The 22086-nt window shown below is 41.6% G+C and overlaps 3 protein-coding genes across 12 annotated transcripts in view; 1 reads left to right on the forward strand and 2 right to left on the reverse strand.

The window, feature by feature from the left end:
• Positions 1 to 432: 432 nt before the first annotated feature.
• LOC142409002 (toll-like receptor 6) lies at positions 433 to 19876 on the reverse strand. Of its 9 annotated transcripts, none has more exons than XM_075499918.1 (5): positions 19699 to 19876; positions 18998 to 19190; positions 6245 to 6353; positions 5828 to 6002; positions 433 to 4320 (listed from the first exon to the last, which is right to left on the reverse strand). In XM_075499918.1, the coding sequence occupies exon 5, from the start codon at positions 4228 to 4230 to the stop codon at positions 1774 to 1776; it is 2457 nt and encodes an 818-aa protein (XP_075356033.1). In that variant the 5' UTR covers positions 4231 to 4320; positions 5828 to 6002; positions 6245 to 6353; positions 18998 to 19190; positions 19699 to 19876; the 3' UTR covers positions 433 to 1773. The 9 variants fall into 9 exon arrangements, with proteins under 9 accessions (XP_075356033.1, XP_075356037.1, XP_075356035.1 ...); XM_075499922.1 differs by having other exon boundaries at positions 5713 to 6002; XM_075499920.1 differs by lacking the exons at positions 18998 to 19190; positions 19699 to 19876 and adding an exon at positions 16663 to 18972.
• Positions 12838 to 14864, reverse strand: LOC142409001 (toll-like receptor 1). Its single transcript, XM_075499916.1, has one exon. The coding sequence runs from the start codon at positions 14862 to 14864 to the stop codon at positions 12903 to 12905; it is 1962 nt and encodes a 653-aa protein (XP_075356031.1). The 3' UTR covers positions 12838 to 12902.
• A 252-nt stretch (positions 19877 to 20128) lies between the features above and the next one.
• The window catches only part of FAM114A1 (family with sequence similarity 114 member A1), a 37615-nt gene continuing 35657 nt past the window's right edge, over positions 20129 to 22086 (forward strand). Inside the window, exon 1 of one of the 2 annotated variants that reach the window (XM_075499928.1) lies at positions 20129 to 20287. The gene's annotated coding sequence lies outside the window, so the exon portion shown is untranslated. The remainder of the gene's footprint in view (positions 20288 to 22086) is intronic. The other variant, XM_075499927.1, reaches the window with a different exon arrangement.

Below are 22086 nucleotides of genomic sequence, written 5' to 3' on the forward strand. Positions count from 1 at the left end.
TCCAAAGGTCTACATTTAGAGCCAGGCACCGAGCATCCTACTGCGATACCCCGTTAACCTGAGCCGGCAGGTGGGTGCACAGCGGCGGCTCAGCACCTCTGGACAGCGGGAAGCTGTCCCGTAGCTGCCCGTGCACTGCTTCACCCGGCTGCTGCCACCACACGCGCCTGCCGGGCGCTCGGCCAGCCGCCTTGGCGAGCGTCAAGGATCGCATCCTCTTACCGGCTTGCTCACCTTGCGTGCCGCTCACGGTTGTGATCAGAGGGCTTTGCATTTCCATTAAGCGGTAAGTATAATTACACAGCTCCTCATCACCAGTGAAATGACACCAGGAAATTTAATAACAGACAAAAAATGAGTGGTTTATTAGGTTGTCAAATTAAATCCAAGCGCAGCAAATGATTAGGTGTCTCCTATCAACAAATACCATTAGTTTTATCAGCTGATTTTAGCAGAGAAGTTATTTCCCAATGAAAAAGATTCCTTTTTCACCTGCATGATGACCCTCAGCACCTGCTAATAAAAGGGCAAGGTAAGAGAGTTCAGTGAAAGTCTGGAGATAAAAGGGGATTTACCTCCAAACATCAAGCTTCTGAGTTTAAATACTTAAGAAATGACCTAATTCAGTGACAGTTCTGGTCATACCACTCTTTCTCAATGGACGTGCAAGTTCTGTTTCCTACTGTTCACTTGCAGCATTGCCAGCTTTCTATAAATATGAGGGGTTTTCCCATTATTACCACGTAAAACATATTCTAAATACCTATAAGACTATATTATAATGCAGGTTACTTATTAGCTGCTGCAGAGAGATAGCAATAAAATATATTTTATAATTTAACAGAATTACTGTGGCACAACTGAGGGAAATTTTTGTAATGGAACGGTAATAGATTGAGGCATGTAGTTTTTCTTTGCCCTCTTACAGTTGAAAGAGTTCATAAGAAACATATTTTATTGAAATATATAACTACATTTTAGAAAACAGGAAAAACAAGCAACCCAATATAGCTTGATATGATCGTAGCAGAAAGCAGCAATATTATAATACTATAAAAATGTCATAAGTTCAGATATTAACTATTATTTTGAAGATAACAAATCGTGAATTCTATGAAATCATGACTTGGCAGGAAAATCTAGGCAAGTGGGAATGTTCAGTCCAGCAAAGGAAGAATAATATTAAACAGAGATTAATGGCTCAAACTTTCAGCTCTTACCCAGAAAAGTCTCCGTCTGTGATGAAGAGAAAGACTTCCAGGAAGGGAAAACAGACTCATAAGAAGGCCCAGTGAGGTCTGAAGATGTACAAATACTGTACCCTTGACATCTACTATAGCAATGTACAGGAAAGGATTTAAACAAGAGTTTTCTTTTCTTTGTATTATTTAGTTAAACCCAAGGAAGCAGATCCCTTCTACCTTAATCACACAACATCCATGTCAGAACAAGGATTAAATGCATGCCTTGACAGTCCTGATGACATTGAACCAACCACTACTTTTGTTAATTTCGAATATGGCTAGAATCAGTGGGAAAAGTCCAAAATAAAGGCAACACAAGTCTACAAAAATCAGTGTAATCACTATGAAAATTTCTCTCTCCTTCCCTTTGTTGATGACGGGCAAATACAGAAGACTTCTGACTACTTTCATGACTAGAAGAAGCAATAGCAATTTCTGAATCTATCACAATTACATTTTGCTATAAACAAGGAATACTGTAAAAAATGATAAAAATTTGATTAACACAATTTAATGCAAGACACTCAAGTCAGATATTCACATACTGACTTACACTACTAGTAGAAGTAACATCACTCTGCTCCTCATTTGCTTCAAAGGGTATTGGCAGGTTAATGCTAATAGCTGCCCTCAGGTTAGCCCAGAAAAGGGCATGCTTGCTCCTCTCCTTCGGCCACTCCAGGTACGTTCGCTTTGCCATGAGAGCCTTCAGCTTGTGATACCTCGCAGGGATAATATACGGAGGGATCGGCTCCAGTAAAATGAGGATTAAGCTGTTGGAATTCTCACTGAATAATTTGTGATGGGCAAAGTACAGCTCATAGTGACACCACTCGCTCTGCACAAAGTTGGGAGACAACACAAAGATCGACTTGTAGCTCTTCTCAATGCAGTTAATGATGTTCTCCACAATGCTCTTGCCGGGGATAAAGTTTCTTTCGTGCTGGCACAGTTGTATGCAGCCCTCCCCCTTCTCCAGGTTCGGGATCAGCTCATTCTTCACCCACAACGAATCACGCTCGCTGTAGGAAATGAACGCATGAAACTGCAGAACGGTCTCCTGCTCTTCGGGGTGGTTGTGCCAAGCTCTCCGCTTCGTCTGCGTCCACTGCCACGTCATCCGCACGTACCACGGCACATCCAGGTAGATGCACAGGAAGGCCACGACAGCCACCAGCACCAGTGTCAGCAGCAGAGCTGTCACAAGCAAGAGCGTCGTGTTGCAAGCCAGTTCAGTCAGGTGGACGTCCTTCAGCTGCGTTCCTCGCAAGTCTTCCGGGTACTCGCACACGTACGCCGCCGGCCAGCCAAACAGCTTCCCCCCAGACTGCCTCTCCAGACGGATGAAGTCTTGCAGTTCACAGGAACACTTGAACGGGTTGTCCCCGGCTTGTAGCTCCCTGACCCTTGGGCAGCTCTGGAAGAAGTCGGCAGATGGGGTGAGGATCAAATTCATCTCTACGTTCAGGAACTCCAGGGACGTAAAGCCACTGCACCCCGGCAGGTCAGCCAGCCTGTTTGATGCCAGGTTCAGCTCTTTCAAGGATTCCAGCTCAGCCATCCCCTTGGCGACACTGGTGATCTGATTGTTTTGTAGGTTGAGTTTTTTGACGTTGACTGGCAAGCACTCGAACACGGAATCCGTCAACTGATTTGAGGACAGGTCCAACTCTGCCAGAGACTCAGCCCACTGGCATCGCACATCAGCTGCATCGTGACTCAGCAAGTTGTTGCTCATGTCCAAATATTTCAGCAATTTCATACGGCTCGTCATGAAGCTTACCTTGGAAAGGCTCTCAAATTTATTCCTCTCCAAAATAAGTAATTTCAGATCTGTTAGAGTGCCACAATTCTGGAACAATTCATCCGTCAGGGCATTATGAGAAAAATTTAAATACTGAAATGAGCTTGTTCTATTGGGGCAAAGCATGTGTGGCATAGACGCATCATATATTGTCAAACTGGCAATATTCATCTCTGAAAACTGTCTATATAGAATCTCCTGGTTGAAATAATAAACTTTATTACGAACATGTTCCAAAGTTAGCACTTTCATGGAGCCACCCAAAGATATTAATTGTTCCAGAGAGCTTAATAAGGGTAGAAATTCATACTCAGTCAGATCCCCCAGTGGTCCCCGAAAAGTCAAATTTCTCACAGTCAAATGCTCCACAGGTGAATACCAAATAAACAGGAAAATTTGCAAAATGATAGCCCATTGTAAGTCCACAGTGTCAAGCAACAGAGCTGTTGTCTTGATTTTCTTCAGAAGTGTTAAAGAAGGAGAAGGGAAATCTTTGTAGCTCAAGGTATATCTTAAGTTAACTATTTTTAAGATTTCTGAAGTGCTCATTCCATCATACAAGAGGGAAAAACTGAAGTTTTGGTTTGCTGCAAAAACAATATGGAGGCTCCTTGTATTCAAGGCTGTCAGACTCCGAGGCTCATACAGAGAAAAGTCTTCTAAGGTTAGGAAGACAGTGTGCAGCTGCAAATGTATGATATACCTGAAGTCTGACCTTCGTATCATCATGGCACTCAACCCCAGGTACTCCAGACGAAACATGTTCCTGAATTCCTGACAGATGGGCAGGGCAGTAAACTTATTGAAAGAAAGATCTAAATGTCTAAGATATGCAAGAGGTTGACAGTAAACTTTCAAAATGTTATTATGAGATAAATCTAAGTATTCTAAATCTTGATTAAAAATGAAGACACTGAAGTCAAGCTCCGTAATTAGATTATGAGAAAGATTCAATACTTGAAGGTCAGAAAGAAAAATAAATTCTGAGATACTAAGTCCAGAGATCCTATTATGTGATAAATCTAATACACGAGTATGGACTGGAATGTTTTTTGGAACATTAGTTAGCAAACTGCTTGAATAATTTGCAATAAATTCATTCTCCACAGTTGGCTGGATATTACTCCACAGCGTGAATGTAAAGACGCTAGCAAAAACATAGATATTTGTAAGGGGTCCCATTATGCCTTCCAGGTTTATCCTGGTTCCTTACAGAAACATAGAAGCGTATCTTTGTTTGCTGTTCAATATGTCTCAGTGATGAGTCCAGCCCTATGAAAAGAAAACACATGGAATTTGCTGAATTGTAGAACTGTTGAATTCGCTTTTTATTGCTAAAATAAAATTCAATGCAAAATGTATGTAATAAAAATTTTACTTTTACATACTCTTGTTCTAAGCTCTTGTCAATCCTCCTCACCCCCGTTATTTAATTCCAATTACTGATTTTCTCAGTTAAGTAGAAACTAATTCCTTTATAATGGGAGGAATACAATCAGTTGTAAGTTAAAAAATCACAAAGATGTTAAGAAATGCAAATTTCTCAACAATCTTCAAAAATTCAAAACTGGTACAAGCAGACATCAATGCATTTAGGAGTAAAGGAGAATACAACAAGCCTCCCATCTGCTCTTTCCCTACACCCCATGTCCAGACACATTTGGGGACAGAGCTCCAAAAGCCCCATGGACCCTCACAGGAACCAGTGCAAAAGCAATCATCTCTTCAGTCAGAAAAGCCAAAGGATATTGCTCTTCTCACCCCAAAGACCCAGGACACAGCCATGCACCCCCTCAGGGTCAGCTGATCAGAGAAGCTGATCACCTTTGTCTTTGCTATAGCACAAAGACATAGGGGTCCATTTTTCCAGTAAGCCAAGAAGCTTGAGGAGGAATTATACTGTCTCATGAATATTGTAATGCCGATCTGTCCGAAAGCATACTAACAGGAAAACCACAGCATAACCAGACACTATGTATGAAGCAGTGGTATCCAAAACCTGAAAGAAAACACTTGACACTTCCAAAGACTTCAGGATTTCCTAGGCATCCTAGGAAATTTCCTACATTTTCCAAATTACCCCACAGCTGCAACTCGACAAAGAACCTCTCTAGAAATGGTGAGGGACAATGAGTCTAGTTCTAAGGATCAAAAAGCCCAGGGAGGGAAAGATTTTGTGGCTATGGAAGATGGTCTAGTGGAATTAATATATGGTCATGCTGATCAATAGCCTACATGCATTTGGAGAGGCATCAGTCCTATCATGAGAAAGCATGACCTGGGCATTACTCTCTTGTCATCAAGCATTTAACACAACACACAGACAACCTGAAGTATGAGCAACTCATAAACTGTTTCAGGAGACAAACAGCCCCAATTTTTTTTCCTGTGCTGATTTTGTTTGAAAAAAACCCAAAGTTTTAAAATTCTGCCCCTGTGTAATCTTTTGTTAAATAAAACCCAAAAGCCTATTTTTTCAGTTCTAGGTTATAACATATGTTAGTCCCCAATAATTTGATTGACTGATATCAAAACTCATCCCTACCCCTTCAAGTCTCCTAGCAAGCTTAATCAAATTTTCTTTCAAATAAGTAAAGCAAAAATATGTGTAATTAACATCACCAAAAGCAATAAAAGAATAATCAGTAAAGTGTAAATTTCTACCTCAATAAAATCCAATGGAGAGGTCAAATTCTATCTTCAGAAAATTGTGCTAGCGTATCCGAGTACAGAATAGAAATTAAGCTGGGATGGTTGGTCAAAGTATAATATCACTCACAAGAAGAACCGAGACAAGGAGATCTGGCCCAGCTTCCTTCAAAGAGCAGCTGACCCTGTTCTTCAGAGTCCCGGCTGGTAAAGAACCTCTTGAATCAAATGAACTTTGAGCTGGAACTATCTGGAGGAACTTCCCCCTGGGCAAAAGAGACGTCAGGAACAAAGCAAGAAATCTTCTGAAGGGAGAAAAAAACAATGATCCATGCTCCATTGCCAGATGCGTTTTACTTTACTGTTCATGCTATGCTATACACTGCAAGAAGGGACGATCCATGCTGTATAGCACTGAAGAGTGCCACAGTCAAAGAATAAAGCAGATACGTGGAGCAAAGCAATCGTAAGGATCAACGGTTACCCCTCCAACACTGTTTTATGATGGTATTAAATTAGAGTTGGCTGAGAATGAAAATTGCCATACCAAACATTTTTTTCCTTTCTTCTTTGTTGAAATTCAACATACAGATGAGCATTTTCACTGAAATTTCAAAATGCAAGAACATCTTCCAACAGTGAAGAAACACCAGCACCTGCGATTTGATGGAGTCCAAAATACATATAACAAAAAGAAAAAAAATGTAAATAATGGAGCAAATATAGCCCACCGTTTGTGCGTGGAATTCATCTCCGATCAAAGAACCAGCAAAAGACCTCTGCATACTCGCTTCACATCCTCAAAACAGAACTTCAAACATATGTAATCTTCAAGCTGGGGAATCTCAGATGAGATGCTAACTCCTTAATAATCACTACCTCAGGAAGTAGAAAGAACAGGGTTTTCTTATATAGGCTATATAATTCTAAGAATTAACCAAATTTCCCCACAATGCAGGTATTAAGAGCAAAATGAAAGTAAACTTTTAACAGTCCAGACTCAAAATACGTTTACTTCTGTAATATTTACATAACTGTACAGTTTAGGAGGAAATAAACCTCTCTGCAGTACAGAATGTCCACCAAGGCACGATTGTTTAAATAATTCTGCATTTCTAATTTCATGTCTGCTTCTGATGGTTACACAGATGTTCTAGAAATTCATCAACTGCATCTCCTCTTTTACACGCACAGAAAAGAGGAAGCAGAACCCTCACCACCAACTTCTCTTCATATCAAAACCTCTTGCTGAGTTATTTTCCTCAGCAAGCAGACTACTTAATGTAGCACACTGGCAGATGGCAAAAGCTTAGACCTCAAAACCTAGTAACAGGGGCAAACTGGCACAGTTCAAAACCTTTACAGGTCAGTCATCTTTACACTAGAGATGCCTTGGATGGTTATCAGGGAAGCCCTGCATTGTAGCTTTCTTTAAAAAATCATTAAAAATGAACTACAGAGAATATTCGCTATGATATGAAAGCTGTAAAGAAGCCATGAAAAATACAGCGATACAGGGCAATCTGGGGAGGGAGGAATCCAATGAAGCAGCCTTTCAGTTAACGTCCTGAGCAGGGACATGAGCCTAGCGAACAAATCAACAGAGCAGGGAGCGAGCGCATTGCAAAGGCAGAGGGAAATAACCAAACCCAACACCTCACTCCCATAAGCTTCCGAACTAATACAACATGCTCCAGTAAGATTAATTAGTGAGGATGAAAGAAGCCGAGCTGAATAAATGAACGAAGATTTGTTTAATCTTAATGAATGTAAAGATTAAATTCATGAAGTATGTAATGAATTCTTCAGGTATGAGCAAACTAGGGGGAGAGGGGGCACCTTGGCCTAGTCTGGAGTCAGTCTAGAGCTTACTCCACCCCATAAAACAGCACCTTGGAGGAGAGCTGAAGGCAAGAAGGGATTCAGCTAAAGAAAGACGAGAAGTATGAAAATTTATTCTAGATAGCGGTGCCAGCTATATTTCAAGCTTGCATTAGATTCCTTTTTAAACTTTTCTTTTGCAATTTCCTTTTTAATTTTGTAAAGACGAATTTAACCCTTTGCTTTGCTGAAAGAAAATGTCTGTTTTTCAGTTTGAGATTGATGAGTAAGATAGTTTGAACTGAAACTGAACTGAAACCATTCCGCTTTCCTCAGTGCAGTGAACCTGCGTGATACATTACAGAAAACTCTGAGACATCTGTGACCCAAGACAAGACCGGGGATCATGAATGTTTCTCAATAAGCAGCAAGAGTCTGATACAGCTGATACTGTCTTGTTTTCAAGTTAAAGGAGAAGTTCCCGTTGCTGGGCATTAATCCATGAAAATGAATAGACTCAGGCACTTGTTGACAGAACAATAATATCACAGTCAAATTGAGAACTAAATTACGCAAACCACTGGCAGTTTTACTTCCCATATAATCCATGAAAAAGCTTTGCTGCATGGTCAAAATCAAATACACCATCAGCTTTCGTCAGAACTGACTCCAGTACACACAGAGCTGTAAAAAGCAAAAGCATCTACACCTTAAGTTGTAGTATGTTTAATTTCCTTACCAGCCTTCTTTATGAGACTTTAAAATAGATTAAAATAAACAGTTTGCCATAAAGAAAAATTTGCAACTAGTTAAAACTGATACTCCTGAATACCTCTGTTAAATCATTAGGAACATTGCATAATGTTATTTTTACTAACCAATCCAGCAAAGCGGTGTTTGGGGCTGGTTTCAGTTTACTGATTAAGTCGTTTTGCATGATACACAAAAACTAAAAAGCAGTGTATTTCTGCTCACGCATCCTGAAATGTACCAGCTAAATACCATCTTTCCCACAGTCAGCATGTGTGTACACTCATGCAGATGCCTTGTTCCATTTCTGAAGTTTATATTGCCGGGGTTTTTTGTAGCTGATTCTATCAGTGAGAACCTATCTTCACAAACAGCCTTTCCTCAAGGTACATTTCACACTTCTGCCCGTATGTTGTGATTACTTACCCAGAGAGGAACCGCAGCTACACTTGGTTGGGTACCAGAAGCTATTCAGGACCAGCACAATGCCCAAAGGTGTGAAGAAGCTCTCCAACTGGAACTGCAGAAGGGAACTTACACGTGCGAAATACCAAGTTAAAACATAGCCAGAGTGGATGGACTCATCCAAGCACTCATGAAAAGTTAATAAAATTATTCAATTATTAAAGGTTGCAAAGCCAGTGTTTGGTCGTATCAAGGACCTTATCTTCAGCTGCAGCTCTCATTGTCACAACTTAACCCTCTGTGTCGAGTAGGTGAAACAAGAGCTAAATGCCACCACAAGTCAACATATCGCATTTATGCCCAAGCCTATTTTGCTTGGGCATAAATAGATGCAAGGATCAAAGCTGTGGAAATCTAACTGGTGACACAGAGCCACCTTGCAGAATACAGAACTTTCTCGTTTATTGGTTTTTCAATACTGCTTCCTCTTGACCGAACAGTCACTACAAATAAGCATTATAGTCAATCTCAGTATACGTTTTGGAAAAAAAACCCAGCCAAACTCAAGCTCTGAGTAAAAACATGGGTTTTCCAGAGGTTTTGAGGAATGCCTCATTTCCCACAGAGTCCCATTCTTTTCTCTCGAGCGCCTTTCCCTGCTCTAACCCTCTGCAGTTGAGCTTCAGTGCCGACGCTTTGTAACATTTCCAAAGCTAAAAAAGAACTGAGCTCTCAGCAGGGCAACCCACATTGCCTCAGGACTCCCAGTCTGTTGCAGTTCAGTTTCCTTTATACTACACGCTACTTAAATATACATAAAAACATTTACACTTTCACTTCATTCTGCACATTTTCTAGGTTTTGGAGGGTGTTTGACCCCCATGTTATCAGTTTGGTATGTTGATATTATTATGTATGTAAAAATAGCATTCCTGCTAGTCACCAAGATGACTAGTCAAATGCCAGGAATCTGCCCTGATACGGTATCTGACATCAGAATATATTTACATACTCCCTTTTCCTGATACCTGGAGTGCATTAGCAGTTACAGCTTTCAGTGCAGAGCCAGTTGCAGACTCACATCACCAGGGTGCACAGAAAAGGGTAGCTACTTTCCAAAATGTGCAGGTAAAGTGGCTGACACGGGCTGTGAGACTAACACATGGGCCCACGTACAGGAGAAATTTCTTCTTGGACTAAAACTGCTTTTATAGAAAGTGTTCAGAGTATGGTGGAAGCGAAAATATTTTTTTTAAATATTCTGATATGCATTGATTGAGAAACTCATTCTCTCCTGTAGAATCAGAGAAACTAGATGCAGTATTGTGCATGTGTACCTGCATGTGTACCTGTTTTGTCAATTATCTGGCACATAGCACGGACAAAAATCTAATAGTATGTGGGCTTCCAGTTCCAAAGTACAAGTTTTAATTGCTCCCCATGCTCATTACAAGCCTCCCTTTCCAACATTATTCACAAAAGGATTTTGGACATATACCAGAAACCTGTAATTATACGTTTCTGCTTATGATCGCATCAGCTACATTGCCAGAGGTCACGTAGTTCCCAAGTTCTTTCCAAAGCAGCAAGCAAACCCCTGCTAAAACCTTCCACTCCTGAAAGAAATAATTAATTTCTGGCAACAGCTATGTGCTCCCACCTGAGTATCAGGAAGGATTCCTGGTGCACTCTGACTTTCAGAGGGTTTCTCTGTCCTCCAGCCAACAGAAGAAGCCACAAGAGTTCTGAAAGCTTCACACACAACAGGGGACATTAACTGTATTACAGAAGTTTCAAGGGCTGCTGACCTACAACTCTGAGGCTTTCAAAGAAAATTTTCAAGCAAGCCACCATGTAACAACCCAGCTGTCCCTGGTTGTGTGAAAGGGATGGGCAAGCCAAGTTAAGTCTGTCCATCTTCAGTTTTCTAAGGGTTAAATGAGTCATACACTGAAGCATTAGTTGGAGGGGAAGGAGGAAGCACAGAAAACATTTCTTTCTGCAGTCCTGAATGAAATGCCTGCGATTTGGTAATAGGTATATTAATTTTGAGGCTAAATGGGATGAGAGAGCTAAAGGTGTTAAATTTGACCTTTTGCCTACAAGTCATTAAACAGACACTCACAGTTCAAGACTTCAAGTCAAGAGACCTCAGCCTGCTTAGACCTCAGGCAAAAAAAAATCAAAATTAAAATCTTTTGTTCATAATAATGGAAGACAAGAATGAGATAAAATGCAAACATTCTATACTAAATGAGGATTTCATCTTAACATCCCTTCTTCTCTCGTCTCCATGTTGAAACGCATTTTTGAAAGTGTCGTGGTTTAACCCCAGCTGGCAACTAATCCCCACGCAGCCGCTCGCTCATTCACCCCTGGTGGGATGGGGGAGAGAATCGGAAGAGTAAAAGTGAGAAAACTTGTGGGTTGAGATAAAGACAGTTTAATAGGGAAAGCAAAAGCCATGTGTGCAAGCAAAGCAAAGCAAGGAATTCATTCACTGCTTCCCATGGGCAGGCAGGTGTTCAGCCATCTCCAGGAAAGCAGGGCTCCAGCACGCATAACAGTTACTTGGGAAGACAAACGCCATCACTCCGAACATCCCCCCCCTTCCTTATTCTTCCCCCAGCTTTGTATGCTGAGCATGACGTCATATGGTATGGAATAGCCCTTTGGTCCGCTGGGGTCAGCTGTCCCAGCTGTGTCCTCTCCCAGCTTCTTGGCAGAGCAGGGGAAGCTGAAAAGTCCTTGATTTAGTACAAGCACTGCTCAGCAACAATGAAAACATCTCTGTATTATCAATGCCGTTTTCAGCACAAATCCAAAACATAGCCCCATACTAGCTACTATAAAGAAAATTAACTCTATCCCAGCCAAAACCAGCACAAAACTTCCTGCTTGCTGGTCATTTAAGTCTGGTGTTCCAGGTGGCAAACACCTGCCCTTCTGGGAGCAAAGAGGAAGTTTGCTGTGATCATTTTTAGCAGTTCTGAATGTTTGTCGGAGCCCAGCCATGTTTTCTTGAAGGCAAAACAGCACAAGTACAGGTAACAGGGTCTGCTGTATTTCTATAAAGGACAGCAAATATTGTAAATGTAGCTTGTCTTTCTGACTCCGTGAATAGAGGGTCTTACCTGCTGTCCCAAGACCTGGCAAATTTCTTCAGCCTCTGACTGATTATTGCCTTTCTGATCAGCTCGTAGCTGTGCTGTGAAAGATACCGTTTGGCTGAAAAGGACAGATTCTTTTAATGATAAGCATAAAGTAAGATATATGGGTGAGAAGAAAAAAGTAAAAAGCTAAAAAAAAAAAAGCTAAATAAAAGCAGGATGTAGAGAAGTCAAGAGTTTCTCAAGATATAGCTAATGATGATGAAGGCAGTTATGTTACTGCAGATACCCTCTCGGTCCCTTTGGTCAGGGTATCTCTCAGGATCAAAATGGTACCAGGACTCTATCAGAGGATGGGAATTAGAGCTCTGATTGTCAATTCACTGCTTCTCTCTCGCAGCAGTGCCAAACTATGAGGCCCAAGAGGTGAAGTAGCTCATCCTTCCTTTTTATTTTTCTTTTATTTTTTTTTTCCTTTTATTTTTTTTTTTTTTGGGGGGGGGGGGGGGGGAGGAAGGGGCTTTTTAGCCCAAAACCTTTCTTCCTCACTCAGTCCTCTTTTGTGGCATGGCCACTTTTGTCCACCTGTGCTGGATGTTCACAGAGTCCTGTATCTGGGTCCTATCCTTTTAAGCTTCACTGAATCTGAGAAAACACTACCCAGGAATCATCTCAAGCTCTGGACTTCTAGACATCGTTTCAGGATGTGTCATTTTCTTTCTTGCAAATTAATTTTAGCAAAAGAGGTCCTGTGACCAAGCTGCCTAAGCCTTGTGATTAATGCAGCTCTGCAAATTCTCCAGCAACTCAAGCACTCTTCCACATGACTATACCAGCTACTCCAGATTTTATTCTGCTGAGAAAAATTCACTACAGTATTTCAAGCTGTATTTCAAAATCCACATCCAAACTCATTTGTGATTTGCAATCTCTGTATCAACCTCAAGAGAATTCCAGTAAGGTGAGTTGAATTTTGCCTACAGTTAGGAGGGAGCATAGACAACTATGTAGAAACAAGGTTCTGTAACAAAAAGTTAAACACATTGACAACCAATGGAAATCATAAAGTATTTATTGCTTCACCAAGAAAAACCAGAAGAAACTCCATTAGAAAGATTCCTAATCTGTTTCCCCACACCTCTTTCCATCAGCCATTGGCAGGTTAATGCTAATAGCTGCCCTCAGGTTAGCCCAGAAAAGGGCATGCTTGCTCCTCTCCTTCGGCCACTCCAGGTACGTTCGCTTTGCCATGAGAGCCTTCAGCTTGTGATACCTCGCAGGGATAATATACGGAGGGATCGGCTCCAGTAAAATGAGGATTAAGCTGTTGGAATTCTCACTGAATAATTTGTGATGGGCAAAGTACAGCTCATAGTGACACCACTCGCTCTGCACAAAGTTGGGAGACAACACAAAGATCGACTTGTAGCTCTTCTCAATGCAGTTAATGATGTTCTCCACAATGCTCTTGCCGGGGATAAAGTTTCTTTCGTGCTGGCACAGTTGTATGCAGCCCTCCCCCTTCTCCAGGTTCGGGATCAGCTCATTCTTCACCCACAACGAATCACGCTCGCTGTAGGAAATGAACGCATGAAACTGCAGAACGGTCTCCTGCTCTTCGGGGTGGTTGTGCCAAGCTCTCCGCTTCGTCTGCGTCCACTGCCACATCATCCGCACGTACCACGGCACATCCAGGTAGATGCACAGGAAGGCCACGACAGCCACCAGCACCAGTGTCAGCAGCAGAGCTGTCACAAGCAAGAGCGTCGTGTTGCAAGCCAGTTCAGTCAGGTGGACGTCCTTCAGCTGCGTTCCTCGCAAGTCTTCCGGGTACTCGCACACGTACGCCGCCGGCCAGCCAAACAGCTTCCCCCCAGACTGCCTCTCCAGACGGATGAAGTCTTGCAGTTCACAGGAACACTTGAACAGGTTGTCCCCGGCTTGTAGCTCCCTGACCCTTGGGCAGCTCTGGAAGAAGTCGGCAGATGGGGTGAGGATCAAATTCGTCTCTACGTTCAGGAACTCCAGGGACGTAAAGCCACTGCACCCCGGCAGGTCAGCCAGCCTGTTTGACGCCAGGTTCAGCTCTTTCAAGGATTCCAGCTCAGCCATCCCCTTGGCGACACTGGTGATCTGATTGTTTTGTAGGTTGAGTTTTTTGACGTTGACTGGCAAGCACTCGAACACGGAATCCGTCAACTGATTTGAGGACAGGTCCAACTCTGCCAGAGACTCAGCCCACTGGCATCGCACATCAGCTGCATCGTGACTCAGCAAGTTGTTGCTCATGTCCAAATATTTCAGCAATTTCATACGGCTCGTCATGAAGCTTACCTTGGAAAGGCTCTCAAATTTATTCTTCTGCAAGATTAACGTCTCCAGTTGAATTAATTTGTCACAGTTTTCAAAAAGAAGATCTGTTAAATCGTTCTTTAAAAAATTTAAGTATCTAAGGGGACTGTCAGACAAAGGACACACCATATGTATCATCTCTGATTCAGCTATTGTCAAGGATGCAATATTCATTTCTGCAAATATTGTGTATAGATGATCCTGTAAGAAGTACAGATCTGTGATTACAACTTTCTTCACTGTCAGTGCTTTCATAGAGGTACCTGAATAGTTAAAGCCACGGGGTACGATGTGCGACAATTGTGTTACATTGTTAATATTGAAGTATTCAATGGATGAGTGCCATACAGTCTGAAAAATGTCAATAAGAGCATTCCAGTCCACTGATACATTTGTCAGTGTCAGATTTTGTAACCTGGAGCCTTGTCTGAAATTAGATAATAAAGCTACTAATTTTTTTACATTGACATTTGTGATTTCTGACAATGACAGGCTTTCTGTAGTATTTTGTATCACAACCCAGTCAAAATTAGCTTTGGACTGGTGACTATTTGTATACAGGAGTGGCAGGCTCTTCAGTTTCTTGTCAGAACCATCTTCTGGAAAATTGTTAGAAATAGATGTAAAGAGTTCATTTTCCACAGACAGGCTGATAAGGTTCCAAAAAGTTAATGCAAACAGACACTTGTAAAGAAAAAGGTTTCTGAGAGATCTCATATTTTCTGTCATATTGGTTTCTGGTTCCTTGGAGATGCTCAATACTTTTCTTATCTGTCCATCTTTGTTCTAATCCTGTAGCAAAACAAACAAATAAAAACAAAAACCAGATTGTATCATTAAATGGCTATGCAGGAGCCATCACAGAGATTGATTTTTTAAGGTTCAAATTTCTCATCTCTCCCTTTGACTCAAAAAGCAATGAAGGCACCTATTATCATTCAGGAGAGGCATTCTTTATTAAGAGAACACACCACTGAAATTTCTATTTGGTAAATATGCTGTATTTAATATGTAATGAGTCTGTTTCTTACAAAACATGTCTGATTTCATAGGTGACTAAAATTTGCAGCTTACCTACAGAATTACTGCTGTGATTCAATGCATTATGAAGGCTTCCCACAACTGTATAATACACTTCGATCAGAAAGTACAATATTTGAGGTAAGTATGGTCATCCTCTCATCAGATTCTCTCTTGAAGAATATGAACTAGACTCAGAGACATTTTTTTAAATGGACTCGTGACTATAAAACCTGGACTGAAACATGATTTCTAGAGACTCTACAATGAGGCGGTAATAGCCGTCACTTGTTGGACTAAAGCTACAACCTCAAGGACTACATCCTCTGTACCATTAACCATTCCACAAGCTTCCTCAGAATTTCATTACTGGGTCTAAAATGTACATTCTCCTTGATCTAACACAACCTATATTACGAAATTTCAACAGTACAACAAAAAACAGACAGTCCACTGAGTTCTTCTTTTGTAAAGAATGTATGAAACTAGGCTTGGAAATCATCTAGGAATAGTGGGGCAATATGGCAAAACTTTTCCAGCCTTTTTTCAGATTTTCATTTGGAAAAATTATAGGCAGTTTTACCATCATAGCCCTTAAAAGGCATTTGGGCACGTGCAGAGAATAAAAGATAATCAGCATCCTCTATCCTGTTCTTCCGATTGTTTGGGCAACCCTATTAATGTGTATAGAATGAAACAAAATATGTAGCTTCAAGAGAAATCTGAAAAAAAATCTACCTTATTTCTTCTTATGACAAAATTTCAGCAATAGCCAGGGACTAGGTGAAAGAATGATATGATTCTTCCACATGTGCTTAATTTTCTTTCTCATTCCTATATCCTGGCATTTAGTCAAATTATTTACGAGTACCTTCAACCTTTCTTTAGAATATCCTATGAAACAACAAAATTAACAACTGTTATAACACGTAACGTGATTTGGGGGCTAACACTGGATAAATTATCCTTCATAGTCATATCCCTTTTAATTCAGAAGTATCCTCAAGTCTTCAAACTTGACAAAAAGAGCATTACCAAGATATAAGCAGAGAAGCAATCTCTGAGGTTTTAAGAGTTTTTTCAGTATAAACTGACTAAACTTTCATATAAGAAATGTACAGAATGTATTGAGCTATGACGGTTCAGTATTAAGGCATGTGCTTCACAAGTTATCGGTGTAATACAAAACTCAAATGTTAAAAAAATATATGTTTCACATGGATGAAACTGAACTGTAGAAAAACTATTTCCATTAAATCACTGTGACCCCCTTAACTATAGGTGTAGTGCTAATACGAAGAGACTGCTATTTCGCCAGCTTCTTTGGATAAATTTACTGAACATAAGCAACTTGACTCTCATTTCTTACCCATACACTTGAAAGTACATCATACACTTGCTAATAACCTATGGAAAACATGGCTCATTTTCAAATAAGATGCAGAATATAAAACAGTTTTAGCCAACTAGCAACTATGTAACATGAATAAAAGGAAAAGTTTCTCACCAGAAATCCCTGCTCTCCGAAAAAGCAGAAAACCTACTCAGGAAAAGACAAAAAGAAAACTTCCTGTAATTCTATCCTACTGTGTAACAATACTTAGGAACGCCCAAAATTTTTATATAAGTGTTTGTGCCATCTACTGACAGCTTATGAAATGGCATTTGCTTTCCTCCAGATGCATTTTCCACATACAACATTACTGTAATTCCCCCATTATTTAATTATTATTGAACTATGTGTTTTCATGCTTTGCAATAGATTAAGCAGGGAAAAAAAATTAATCTTTTTACCAACTTTCATCAACTTCACCAAATTAGTATGAAAATAAGTACTTCTTTTGGGCAGTTTTTACACTGAAATTCAAACATCTTCCTCTCTGAACTTAATAATTATCTAAGTCTGTATGCATTATTCTGATTATTTTTTTCCATTTAGCTATACCAATTTAGTTGTCAAGTTCTTACCAAGGCTGGTTTATAAAAGTACTATTTGTCTTATTTTAATTTCCATTTAGTGGGAACGGAAAAATAATCTCTCTCTCCTGCTCCAGCAGTGTTGTGATTGGGTTAAATAGTGGACACGGAAACAGTGGGTGGGGTCTTTTTTTTTTTTTTTTTTTTTTCAGTTAGAGCAGCAACTTTGGTACTGAATCCCCAAACACTTGGGTTATTGTCCTGGCAAACATAAAACAACCTCTCTTTATTTCTGTATAATGTTGGTCAGAAATTCCATCTTAGCTTAAATCTAAATACAGAACTGCCACACTATAACCTACTTTTCTGGGTTAGCATAACATAACGCATTCATGATTTAACATTTCAGTGATTCAGGAAGCAGAGGAAACAATCTTAAAAATTACTTTTTCACTTTAAAGCTTATTCTGTACATCATATTTCACTTCTCAGCTTCAAGTGAAAAAAGGTCATCCAAAAAAGGAAGGGAAAGATAGAATAGGTAGTAAGTGACAGAATATGGACAATTCATATTCTCCGCTGTTATGCTTATAAGCCTTATGGTGGTACTCTGTGATTCTTTCTCCATTTCTGTCAATACAGACAAGACTATTCACATCTGGTTTCCAAATGACACCTTATAATGTTGTTACATACAAACCTCACCATTGTCTGCCCTTAGCTGGAAAGATTTTGCTATCCATTCTTAGGATGAGAAAAAATCCTAAGGTAAGACTTTGCTTCTACCAAACATTCATTCCTGTTTTGGAATATAACAGTTTTAACTGCTTGAATACAACCTACCTATTACTCTAATGAATACAGAACCAGACGTATGTTTGGTTAACATGTAATAACTGCCTTTATTATTATATACTCTCTTATTTGAGAGTATCTCTTCAATTAAGCAACAGTATGAGCTGGCCACTGGCATAGTTTGAGTTCTCCAGTTCTGCCTATATACAATAAAGATAGGTAAAGCATATGTTAAACAGCAAAATAAACATATTACTATTAATTGCATGCCATTAGCCCTCATATTTACCACTCAGAGTTACCAGTGCCATCACTGGAAGAAGATGAATATATTCCTCAAATGTTATGCATACTTCTGTGTTTTGTTAAAAGTAGCCAAAAGTAGTTGTTTTCTTCCATCTTTTCTTTATATTTATCTATTTATTAAAAGGCAATTACCTTTTCTGAAACCCATCAGGAAGATGATGACACTCAACTTAGACTAATAACAAACTTCAGTGAAATCTGAGATGAGTAGACGTGTTCAATCTCTACTGCTCATTTATTCCAAAACCATTTGCAATATTACCATAGTGAGAAAATACAAGTGAAATGAATTACTGAAAAGTGAAAAAGAAAGAAAATTAGAAAATGCAAGTGCTAAATTCACGAAAGTAATTTAGGAAGTTAGGAAACTAATGCATCCTTCTATCCCAATACACAGACATACACATTTACGCACTTATAATGTTAATTTCATCCTGAAGTAATAACTTTATATTACAATAGTGATTAATACTGTCTTGCAGTTCTAAAACATGTGTGGCCTTGTACAGAATCTGCAAAACTGACAGTGTAAGATCCACTTTAGAGTCAAAATTACCATCCATCATGGGGAAAAAGAATCTCCAGCTATTGAGCTTCATCTATTGTGATTCCTCCTAAGACACTGCCCTTATTCTTCTACAAGCTTCACTGAAAAGCAGAGGGCCACTCAGATTTAATTTTCAATAAATACATCTAAACATTAATAAATTAACCTAAAAGATGCTAGAACTACCAGCATGCCCTGATACTTAAATTCTCATTGAAACACCTTAAAAATAAACTTATTATTTAGTGATACAAACATTTGTTCTGCTACCACCTACCTTAATGGGAAACTTGAGAGACTTTTGCCTGATAAGCGTGTAAGTCACGTAGCATGATCTGTATTTGTGAAGCACGCTTCTGAGAACTGGGGCTTTACTTTGTGACCTCCTGTAGCAGCTCTCCTCAGTGATTCACAACATATATTATTTTGCTTCCTGTGGCAACAGTATTTCTTTCTCCAGCAAAGGAAGACTAGTGATAGAAAGGATGTTACGATGAATTGTGGAACTGCCTTTTACCACAGTAAAAGGGCATGCTTTGCCTTAAAATGAAGTAGCAAAAAGAGGAAGGGGTATGAGGAATTAGACAGAGACAAGAACCACAGGTTGTTTGGCAAGAGCCTGCAATCCCCTTGTTCAACCAAGTATTTCTCACGCGGCTGCAGGCGCCCAGTGCTGACACCAACTTACTGGAAATGGGTGTACGCACCTCCCAGTTTCTGTGAGCAGCATTTCCTCTAAACACAGATATAACGAAGGTGCAAAGTGGCATCTGAAAAGCTAAATCCCAGTTGTTTAATTCCGCAGCCACACACTTCAGTAGGCGGTTAGCTGCAGCTCGCTTCGAAGAAGGATTAAAGTTTCTACAAAACAAAAAAATTGACCCCATCTCAGTGACTACATATAAATGTATACGTAGTCATACATTATAAATTTTATGTATAAACTATCATTTATACATAAAATGCCTCAGTATGAACGTTATCACATCAGCGTTGTCAAATTTACCCCTTTTGCCTCCCCAGCAAGAACGGGGGGGGCGGCCGTCCGCCCCTCAGGCAGGCCCTGCTCCACCCGCGCCCCTCTGTCTTGGCCGGCGCTGCCGGCGGGGTCCCCAGCGCGGGGCCCGCCTTCCCCGCCGGCAGACCGTCGTGTTCCGCAGGGTCTGCCAGCCCGCGCCCCGCCGGCAGACCATCGTGTTCCGCAGGGTCTGCCAGCCCGCGCCCCGCCGCCCCCTCCGCCGAGCGGAGCCGCAGAGAGCTGAAGGCTGTGAGGGGCGATAATGGCGGCCGGAGCGGCTCTCTGCGGTGGGTCAGCTCTGCCACCCCAGCCCGCAGCCTGGAGCCCTGGGGCGGCTCGGCAGCGGCGCGGAGCAGCCCCTACGCAACAGGCGGCCGCCTCAGAGAGACGGAGGGAGAGCGAGAGAAGAGCCAGCCCTCCCGCCTCCCCGCGGCCCAGCCGGCCCGCGGCTGCCCGGACTGCTCTGCCTCCTCCCCCCGCTGCTGCCGACGTGGCGGGGCGGGGAAGGGGAAGGAGCAGGGGGCGCGCCGGCAAGGGGACTGCTGAGCGGTAAGGAGCATAGAGATTTCTTCTTTTTCTCCCGCTTTTGAAACTGGCTGCGGGCTCCTCACTAATAACTCTACCCCAGAGGAGATTTCGAAAAGGAAAAAAAAAAGAAAAAATAAAAAAAAAGGGGGAAGCTGTGGCCACTGCGGGTTTGAGGGAGCGGCGCTCCGGCTGCTCCTGCTGTGCCCTGGGCGCGGGGGCAGGTGGCAGCGGGGTAGGGGGAGCTGGCGGCAGCAGCGCGGGGCGCCCGAGGGGGCGTCGCCTCAGCTCGCCGTGCCCGCAGCGCCCCGCGGGGGGAGAGGCGGCGGCAGGCGTCGAGCGAAAGGGGAGCGCGGTGCTGCCGGTCGAAAAAGTTATCCCTCGCGGAGGCGTTGGTCCGCGTTTGAAGGCGCCCGTCGGCGGCCGGGCTTTGCTTTCGAGGCGGGATTAAACTCCTCAGGTGGCGGGTCGGCAGGTGCCACCGAGCCGCGGCGGGAGCTGCCGTCACCTACGCCACCTGAGGGGCGGCCGGTCCTGCCGCCCGCTGCCCGCCTCGGGGCGGCCGTGGGCAGGGTGCTCGCCTGCCGCCCGGTCCGGAGCTGGCCTTGGCATCTCCCTCGTGAACTATCTGTAGAGAGTAATTCCCTTTGGGCGGAGTTGTCCGAGTTGATTTAGATCAGTATAGTGTCACGGATGACAGTTTGAATGACGCCTTATCCCAGGCTGAAGCACGGCTCGTGGTTTCTGACAGATGTGGTGGTTTGCTGTTATGTGCTTTGCTCCCATGAGGAAGGTTTAGCAGACAACTGCAGGGACCTTGGCCCAAGCAGTCCCCAAAGATGACCCAGTCCTGCAAAAAATCATGTGCACGTGTATGTGTGGTCCTTTACAAATTGTACTGGTGTTGGACATTTTCTTATTCAGATCTAATCCCTGTGCAAAATTATGACGCACGTAAGTACAGATTTTACAGGTTTTAGTAAAGGATCCTTATATCTGATGGTGGAATTTGCTTTACAAATACAAAAATTGTTTTAGGTGATGCTGCCCATCACACAGTGAGTACTGTTAAAACAATGGCAATATTTACCTACACTAAAGCATTTTATAGTATTTGCTGTATTTGTAATGGAAAACTGCAAATACTTGTGGCAGATGTAAAGATTCGGACTGGTAAATGCATGTTTTCTAAAGATAATTAAGTTATAGTGTAAGCTAAAGTAATATAAGTGGCACCAAGTGCTTATTTGTTTGTTTATGTCTCTTGTTCACTGATCCCAAATGCTATTCTTGGAACTGTTCAAACAGCTGATCTACATTCAAGTGAGATAAACGGGCTGCTAAAGCCACAAATGTACATGATCCTATAGATTTTAATAAAATGTACTAATTTAAATACATGTTTCTTAGGCAAGCTTCTTCTAAATTCCAGTTACGTTTTGCTTTTTGCCTTTTATTTTTTTCTGTTAGAACCTCGATCCTTACTAACAGGTACAAAGCTTTGAACCATATTTAATTAACATGGGAGTCAATGAAAAGACAGCAACTACAGAAAGGACTCTGAGTTTATTTTATGCCATGCAACTCTGCATGTAGTCAAGAGCTTGCAATTGCAACTCTCTGTCAAGGTTTGTCTTCTGAGTAGAGTGCCAGGCATACCATTGTTGCCAAGTGGTAGTAATCACTGTACAGTAGTCCTTTTGGACTCTGCCAGTGCCACTCCTTAATCAGCTGCAGAACTCGCTCAATGGCCGTTTCTTTCCCTTCCTGGATCCTCAGCCTGATAACTGCGCAGTGGTGGAAAATACTTAGAAAAAGAAAGT

This window comes from Mycteria americana, chromosome 4 (genome assembly GCF_035582795.1).
Source record: "Mycteria americana isolate JAX WOST 10 ecotype Jacksonville Zoo and Gardens chromosome 4, USCA_MyAme_1.0, whole genome shotgun sequence".
NCBI lineage: Eukaryota > Metazoa > Chordata > Aves > Ciconiiformes > Ciconiidae > Mycteria > Mycteria americana.